Source organism: Petaurus breviceps, unplaced genomic scaffold (genome assembly GCF_028583685.1).
Source record: "Petaurus breviceps papuanus isolate PSGF00001 unplaced genomic scaffold, PetGlider_PUasm1.0 532, whole genome shotgun sequence".
NCBI lineage: Eukaryota > Metazoa > Chordata > Mammalia > Diprotodontia > Petauridae > Petaurus > Petaurus breviceps.
The window spans coordinates 609,465-617,959 of record NW_027186361.1 but is presented as its reverse complement, the minus strand read 5'-3'; the positions used below and the strand labels follow the sequence as shown (position 1 = coordinate 617,959).

Sequence of the window (8,495 nt, the reverse complement as noted above, 5' to 3'; positions counted from 1 at the left end):
AGAATGGGTACCGAACAACCCAAGCCTCTCCCCACCCCACCCCAGTTTGGCCAGAATGGGTATCGAGCAACCCAAGCCTTCATTCCTCCCTATCCCTACCCCCATCCCAGTTTAGTCTGGAACGTCATGGAAACCAGACAGTACAAGCCTCCCCACTGTTCCCCATCGGTGCGTCCCTCCCTCCCCCTCCCCCGCGACGCTTGAGTCACAAATTTCCACTCATATTGAGTTGAAAGAGAGAGATTTTATTATCATATCACTAGGTTTAAGTAATGGGGGTTAAACCTTCATCTGAGCTTTCTAAAGGGTCAGAGATGGCCGCCTTCCCCTCTGCCTGATGTTTTTCTAGCTTGGCGATCAGGTCCTTGGCTGGGTTGAAAACCCCGCTGGTCTGCTGGTCACACACGTAACAGCGCTGTGAGGTGCGGAAGTGACTGAGGGCGCAGCTCTCACAAAAATAGTGCTTGCACTTGGTCACCACGGGGTTCCGGAAAGACTGACGGCAAATGAAGCACTTGAAAGGCAGGTCCTCCTCGTCGCTGCTCACCTCGTAGTTGTCTTCATCGATGCCCCCGTAACGACCCTCGTCCAGCTCGCGCTCAATCTGCCAGCCGTGCTTGTAGTCAGAGCGGTCATGGAGGAACTTGCAGCTGTCTCCGAAGCCACAGAAGCCGGTCTCCTTGTAGTCCTTGCAGATGTCGGGCTGATAATCCCAGCGCACCGTGGCGCGCAGATGTTCGGGCGCTCGGATGGGCCCCTTTCTCACCATGCCAGATGAGGCGTTACCCATGGACGTGTCCTTGGGTTTCACGTACCTCTGGTAATTGTTGATGCCCCGGTAGATCTTATCATCCTCTTTGCCTCGTAGCTCCTCTAGGATCTTCTGGCTGCGCTCGAAAATGGCTTGGGCATCGTGCTCTTTCTCCGTGTCCAGCTCGTAGACGGCGGTGGCGCCCATGTCCTCGGGGCCCACGGGCTTGGCCGAACGCGTGGATTTATAGACTACGCTCACGGTGGACGAAGGCTCGCTCTCGTCGTCGCCGCCGCTGCTGGCGCCGCTGTAGGAGGTGGGCCCCTTCTTCTCCCGGCAGCTGCCGCGCGTCTTTTGGATCATGGGGTTGGGGACCAGGCGCCTCTTCTCCCTCCGGATCACCACGTTGCCCTCATCGCTGCTGCTGCTGCTGCCGCCTCCTCCCGGCGGCTTGTCGAAGGCTGGCCGCTTCCGGCGACCCGCGCTGCCCTTACGGCCCGACTTCTTGAAAAGGAAGGTGCACACCGGAACAGCCGGTGGCTCAGACGACAATTCTTCTTCCATCTCCCTCTTTCTGAGACTTTGAGGTTTCGAGACTCCAATTATTCACTACTGATCTTACGTCACTTCCTGTTGGCCGGAGGAGAAAGGCGGGCGAGGCCACGGCGGCGGGCGTTGATTGGCCACCGCCTAGAAGTGTGGCGGTGCAGGGGCTGCCGGGACGGGAAGTGACCCCAGTCACCTTAACCCCACGACCGGCGTCGTTACCACATACCGTTCTGTGGCCGCGAGCCTCTCCTCGAGATGTGGTTCGAAATTCTGCCGGGACTGGCCATTATGGGCGTCTGTCTGACGATCCCGGGAGTTAGCACCGCTCTCATCCAGAAGTACAGCAATGGGGGCAAGGTAGGGCCCGGCAGCGGCCCCGCAAACCCGAGCTGGGAGCGGGAGGCGATCCCCTTGTGCCCCTCAGGGCTCGCATTGCGGCTTTGCCCTTCCTGACGGTCACAGCTGTGGGGGCTTCAGGGCTGGGGAAAGGACCCAGAGATCTCGAGATGGCCTTCGAGTCCAGCCCGTACGGAGGCCCGGGAGGGGAAGGGAATTGGTGAGGGTCCCGTATAGGATCCTTGTTCTAGAGCTGGAAGGGACCTCAGGGGCTATCGGTTCCAACCCCTTTATTTTACAGAGGAGGAAACTGAGGCACAATGAGGGGAAGAGACTTGTTCCAGGTCACCCATAGGATACTAGGATTAGAGCAGAAAGGGTCCCCAGGGCCTAGTCAATGCAACCCCTCCCCCCTTCATTTTACAGAAAAAGAAATTGAGGCCTAGGGAGGGGAAGTGACGTATCTGAGGGCATACAGGATTTAACCCCAAGTTCTCTGATTCCAAATCCAGTGCTCTTTCTGTTAATAGCTTTCCACACACAGGTGACATGCCAAAAAAAAAAAAATCCTTTCTGTATCAAGTAAAGAGGTATTTCCTCTAGTTGCTGCCCAAAAAACTATTTCACAGAGGGAAAAACCCTGATTTGCCTTCCTGTAACGCAGATAGAAGTCTGTAGGCAACTCTTTGTTGCCTGAGAAAATGAGAATTCCTTCTTTACAGAGATAGGGGATCTAAAGTGGTGAAGGTTCCTCATTTGTAAAAGTGAGATAATAGCATCTGCTTCCCAGGGTTGTTGTTGTGGATCAAATGAGGTGTGTGTAAAAGAGCTTAGCCACCGTTTCCTGGCACATAGTAGGAATTATATAAATGTTCATCCTTTCTCCCTCTCCTCCCTCACTATGGGTGTGGAACACTGCATATATTGTCAGACTTAGATATGTTTTGCTAAAATGCTTTTTTTCCCTCTTTTATCATTCTCTGTTGTAAGGGATAATATGTAAATATATAATATTCAAATCTATATAAATGTATAAAAAACTTTTTTTAAGTAAGGAAGAGATATCTGAAAGGGCTTCTGTTATTGCCTCATATACAAGATAGTTGTTTGGCGGGTGGGGACCTCAGTTGTATATGTGCATATTATTTCCCTCAGATAGAATTGTAAGCTATTCCAAAGCAGGAACTTTTATTTGAAAACACAGTATAATATTTAGCACATAGTAGACACTTTATAAATGCTTATTGATGGATTGATTGAAGGTATAATGGAAAGAGTGTTATAATCAGTAGACTTGGGTTCAGATCGCTTCCCTTTCACTTACCATGAGGACAGGCAAGTGACCTAATCACTCAGACTCTGATCTGTAAATTATTAGGTCTTTGACTCCTAATTTCCATGCCCTCTTCTCATACCCTTCATTCTCTCAGCCTCTTAATTTTGAAGTTTAGTAACCTGCTTTTTCTGGGCTTCATCCATGCTCCCCCTTCTTTTGTTTGAGCTGTGATCATATATGTCTTTGAAGCTTTCCCCTTTCCACTTTATAATTTGAACTTCACTGTAATGATATTGTTCTCTTTATAGGAAAAGAGAATTGCCCGTAATCGATACCAGTGGACTCTATTGGAGAGGGACAGGAGGATCTCTGGATTCCATCGTTATTATGAGGCTAAGGTAAAATTTGGCCTGCTAGCCCTGTGTCCCAGTTAGTGGGTTAAGTTCATTTTTAAAGCATTTTACCCTGGAGGGATCTTTCAGTTGATTTGTCCCTGGAGACTATGACTTGTGATTTTATGGTTCCCAGGTAAGGTAGTTCTGTCCAGGATGCACTGTGAAATTCCTCAGAAGGCAGTATCTCACCAGCCTGGTACTGTTACCAGGTGCCAGAGTTTCTTTACTTTGAATGACCATTGTCAACAGGGAATCACAAGGTCATGAAACTTAGGTGGAAACCAGGTTTACCACAAGAGAAATAAATGTGTGGGTAGAACCCAAAGAGTTCACAGTCCATACAGAAGTTTGCATATTTATGACAGTAGGACAAAAGAAGGAGGAAGTATCAGAAATCTCCTCCTGTGGGGGCAAGTGAAGGGAGGGGAGAGGTGCAGTAAAGGTGGGAAAAGGACAAAAATCCTCCCAAAAGGGAGGAGCAAGGCTACTACTCAAAAGCCATATTCTATTCCTTTGGGAAGTGCTAGAGTATGAAAATAGGATGGTCTGTTTGTCTACAAGGGTCCCAGCTGCACAAGCCATTTCCTAGCCTGGCTGGCACCTGTCTTGACTCCCAAGGACACACAGGGAGTCCAGTTTGGGATCCAAACAACAAATTATGTCAGTTGGGGGTGGGGTGGGGCTTTGTCCCTGACATCTTCAGGGCCTCCTACATGCTATGGATCCAGTGTTTCTCGAAAATAAGGCACCTCAAAAAGACAAGTTCAGGGAATCCCTTAACACCATTTAGAAGGCCGAATTCCTCCATGTTCAGTCTAGCTGTGATGAAACCTAAGGAAGATATAGGTCCAAATCCGGAGGAAACTGACTTTTTTTAATAACCTGAAGAAATAGGGTGACCCTCTGATTTGAGAAAGGCAGCCCAGTGCACATTTGAAAGAATCCTGGTCTTGGATTTCAGAGAGCCGGGCTCAAGGCCCAACTCACACATTTAATGGCTGCACCATGCACATTTTTTCTTTTCCTCTTTGAACTTCAGTTCCCACCATAGCAGATTGGGACTAATAATACACCTACTGCCTACCTCACAGGGCTGTTGGAAGAATCACACAAAAAGGACATACACAGAATGCTACATAAACACATCTTGATTCTCTTTTTCTGAGAGGTGTGTGCCTAAACCAAGCCACAATTTATAGTTGAAGTAATTGTTAACAGTGATCTGTTCTTAACAATGGTAATCTGCAGGGGACTCTTTAGTCTCGTAGTCAGTGACTCTGAACTAGCAGCTTGGATGTCTAACTGTAGAAGGACATGTTTAGCCTGGAGAAGACAAAGCTTGGGAGGACATTATTCTTCAGGCTTGGGAGGGCCATCTGTCATGTGGAGGCAGGATTGGCCTTGTCCTGGGTAGCTTCAGAAGGCAAAACCCGAAGAAGTAGGGGGAGGGTGCAGACAAGCCAATTTAGGCGAGGAAATAGGAACTCCTCTCTGACCATTTGAGCTGTCCCAGATGGAATGGACTGCCTCCAGGTCTAATGGGGTCCACTTCCTTGGTGGTCTTCAAGTCAAGACTGGATGGTGACTGCTTGTCCATTATGTTATTGTGGAGATTGCTTTGGAGTGTGGCGTAGGCTACATGGCTCAGGTCGCTTCCACCTCTCTTTTCAATTCTGGCTAAATCACAGAGGTCTGACGTGTCATAAGGGAGGAGAGACGAGGCTGAATGTTTTAAATAATAAATTGTTGTTAGGTAGGTTGTTTTTTGGCCAATGGCTATGATTTAATTGTCAGATCATGTTACTTTTTTCAACAGTCCCAAACCTAAAGCTGCTTCTCATGACTTGGAATAGACATAGACTAACTGAAAATATCTGCCATAACTGAGCTGATTTTGCAGGGGGAAAGTGATTCAGATCATGCCCTTTAGCAGATTAATAGCCGAGGTGGGACTCAAACCCAGATGTTCCTGGCTCTGAGACCAGCACTCTGCCAGGCTGCCTTTCTTTCATCACATAGCATATATCCACCTGAAAACTGCTACAAGTCCTTTTGGAAATAGCCAGAAAGTCCATGAATTTCAAAATATATGATATAGTATCATGTGTAATAATATATATGTTTAAATTGTAACGGTCTGGTTTTTACATCAATATAAATGCAAGCAGAGAGTAATGGCTGCTTTGTAGATAGAGCTAGAAGTGAGAAATGCTGACCGCTCATCAGAGCCAATGGGATTCACATTTCTTTCCCCTTTAATCTCTTTTAGGGGTTGGAGAACATACCCGATGACATGTAAGTGGCCACGCGATGCCCCTCTTCGTGATTGCAGAACACGTATACAAAATGTTGTCTGATGCACATTAAAAATAAAGCAACTACCCAGAGAGAAAGTCTTTTTTTGGGGGGTTTGAACCTCACACCCCTTCCTCTGTTTCTTTTATATAGACATATCCAAGAATTTGGACACTGAGTTCAGGCATGGAGCCTTAGGAAATGAAAAGTAGGCTTCCAACAGTAGAAGTACTTCAGTGCTGCCAAGTCAAGGTTTCTTCAGAAAGGGCTAGGAAAGAAATGTAATTGCTGGGGTTTTCTTTCCTGGAGGAATTCTTCTGTTCCTTTTGTCAGAAAAAGAAACTGAGTCATTCAGTATTATATTTACTTAATGATCAGATCTATTAGAAACTCCTTTTCTTAATTAGCTCAGATGCCTGTTTGGAGGGCAGTTCCTGACACAGAGGTCCCTCTCTCTCAATGAAATGCCCTGCCTAGATACAAAACAACCCAAATTTGGGGCTTATGGAGTCTTAGGGAAATAAGTCCAGAAAGTTGAGAAAATTATCTTGTATTGTCAGGTTTGCATGAAAGTTCCAGGGACTGTGCACTTTTCATCCAGAAAGGCAAGGCAAATCAAAGACATCTTTTAGCTCTTTGAGCCTAACAGTCAGTAGCAGACAGCTTCAGAGGGCAAGAAAAGGACTGCAGATTACAGAGATGGCAAGGGCTAGTCCAATTCCAGCAGGCCATCCAACATAAACTATAGTGTTGTCTGCCCCTTTAGACTCAGTGCCAGCATTTGTAGGTGGGTTATTTAGTCTTTTTTTTGGTCTTTTTGGAGGGGGAAGTTGGGGTTAAGTGACTTGCCCAAGGTCACACAGCTAGTAAGTGTTAAAGCCTCTGAGGCCGGATTTGAAGGTAGGTCCTCCTGACTCCAGGGCCAGTGCTCTATTCACTGTGCCACCTAGTCGCCCCAGGGGCTATTTAGTCTTATCCATCAACTAGTAGCTTAAAGCAAGAGGCCTAAGAAATTACTGCAGATTCCATAGTGAACATTGATTAAGGGATAAGGCTTGTATTTTGTCAGAGGCTGTAACTGAAGTTTTCCATATTTCTTTGAAAGATCATTGCCTTCCTGAAGGTTAAGGATTTTTTAAAATTAGGTATTGAGGGGCGGCTAGGTGTCGCAGTGACTAAGAATGCTGGCCCCGGAGTCGGAGTCAGGAGGATCGGGATCAGTTCTGGCCTCAGATACTAAACACCCACACAAAATAACTGGCCATGTAACCTTGGGCAAGTTACTTAACCACAGTTGCTTTAAGAAAGAAAAAATTAGGTATTGCGTTCCCTCTGAGTAGAAGCCCTTCATTTTGTAAACTTTCCATAGCACCATTTAAAAGACACTTTTTTTTTTGCTTTTTTGGAGGGAGGAGGGCAGGGCAATTGGGGCTAAGTGACTTGCCCAAGGTCACACAGCTAGTAAGTGTTAAGTGTCTGAGGCCGGATTTGAACTCAGGTCCTCCTGACTCCAGGGTTGGCGCTCTATTCACTTTGCCACCTAGCCACCCCTTAAAAGACACTTTCAACATGTAAAAGTAACTTTTCAAGAAGACAAACAACAATATGTTGATTGAAAATAATATGGGGCGAAGAAAACTGAGAGTTAGGACTGTTGGGTTTGTTGTTGAAAGTAACCAGAAAAAAAATTAGCAAATGTAAAGGTGAGCATGTTCTAAGGGGGTGTGTTGGCACTACAGGTGGCATGGTAAATTAAAAATCAAAATCCTGTTTCTTCCTCCTTTTGTTGGGCCACACCTTTGAATTCATTGGTATAGGGAATTCTGGGTGGGGAAACTCCCTCTCCCAATGGAGTCTACCATTAGCTCTATAGCTTATGATTTTAGGGAAACTGAGAGGTTTGGTGACTCACCCAGAGCCTCACAACAAGGATGTGTCAGAGGCTAGGCTTGAACCCAGGTTGTCTCGTGTTTGAGACCAGCTCTCATTTCCTCCTTACTCCTTAAAAATTCAGTTGAAAATTTGGCCTGATTATAAATCCCAAATAAATCAAATACCCCAGCTACTTCAGGCCTAAATATGCTGTCATCTTTGGTGACATCTGATGGAGCAGGACCAATAGAAGGAATGGTATGGCCAAACTTTGTTTCCTGAGGTTTCATCACCACAGCCAAGAATCAGTGGTATTTTACCGTCTTCAGAAATGCCAAGGAGAGTCCTCAGGGAACTCTTGGCCTAACAAGAAGAGCTTGATGAAAACGTCTGGGGGGGAGCCTTAGAGCCCTAGATCTCCTTGCTGGAGTTTTGACAGGGCCCAGAGTTAGGAGGGCAGAAAGGCCTGCTGTCTGGAGGAGGAGAATGGGGCCAGCCTTTGAAAATGATCCTCTCAGGGTAATAAATTCAGATTTGATTATACTACTTCATATTTGGTTGTTAAAATACTAGATTAACCTCAGCTCAATCTCCAGTGTTTGAAGTTTTACAGTCACTCTTTTTATACTGAATTTTATAAACATCAACAAACCTAACCATTTCAATATACAAAAAAAAAAAAAACAGAAAAAGATTGTATGTGAAACTGATATATCAAGTGAAATTGGTTTCTCAAAAGTGTGGTAAACTTAAGAGACTTCTTGCAACAACTCTGATGTGTTACTGCAGTTTTACAGACAGGAAGCCAAGTCATGTGGAGGGGAAATTACTTGCCCATGGCCACAAAGCCAGTAAGTGTCAGGGCCAAAGGTTAAACCCAGATTTCTTATACACTTTCCATTAGGCCATACTGCTTCTAGACCAATATCCTTGTCAAGTAGATGGGACAAGTAGTGGTATTTCCATTTTACAGAACTGGGTGGACTTGAGCCCAAAGCCACATGAACAAGGCTTGCTCATT

At 46.0% G+C, this 8,495-nt stretch overlaps 1 protein-coding gene across 1 annotated transcript; it reads right to left on the bottom strand.

The window, feature by feature from the left end:
• Positions 1 to 224: 224 nt before the first annotated feature.
• Positions 225 to 1,526, bottom strand: RNF113A (ring finger protein 113A). The gene has a single exon (XM_069102165.1). It carries the CDS (start codon positions 1,313 to 1,315, stop codon positions 266 to 268), a length of 1,050 nt encoding a protein of 349 aa, XP_068958266.1. The 5' UTR covers positions 1,316 to 1,526; the 3' UTR covers positions 225 to 265.
• Positions 1,527 to 8,495: the final 6,969 nt, after the last annotated feature.

Excerpts from the sequence above, each read along its gene's own strand:
- RNF113A (XM_069102165.1), bottom strand. The coding sequence starts at position 1,315 with ATGGAAGAAGAATTGTCGTCTGAGCCACCGGCTGTTCCGGTGTGCACC.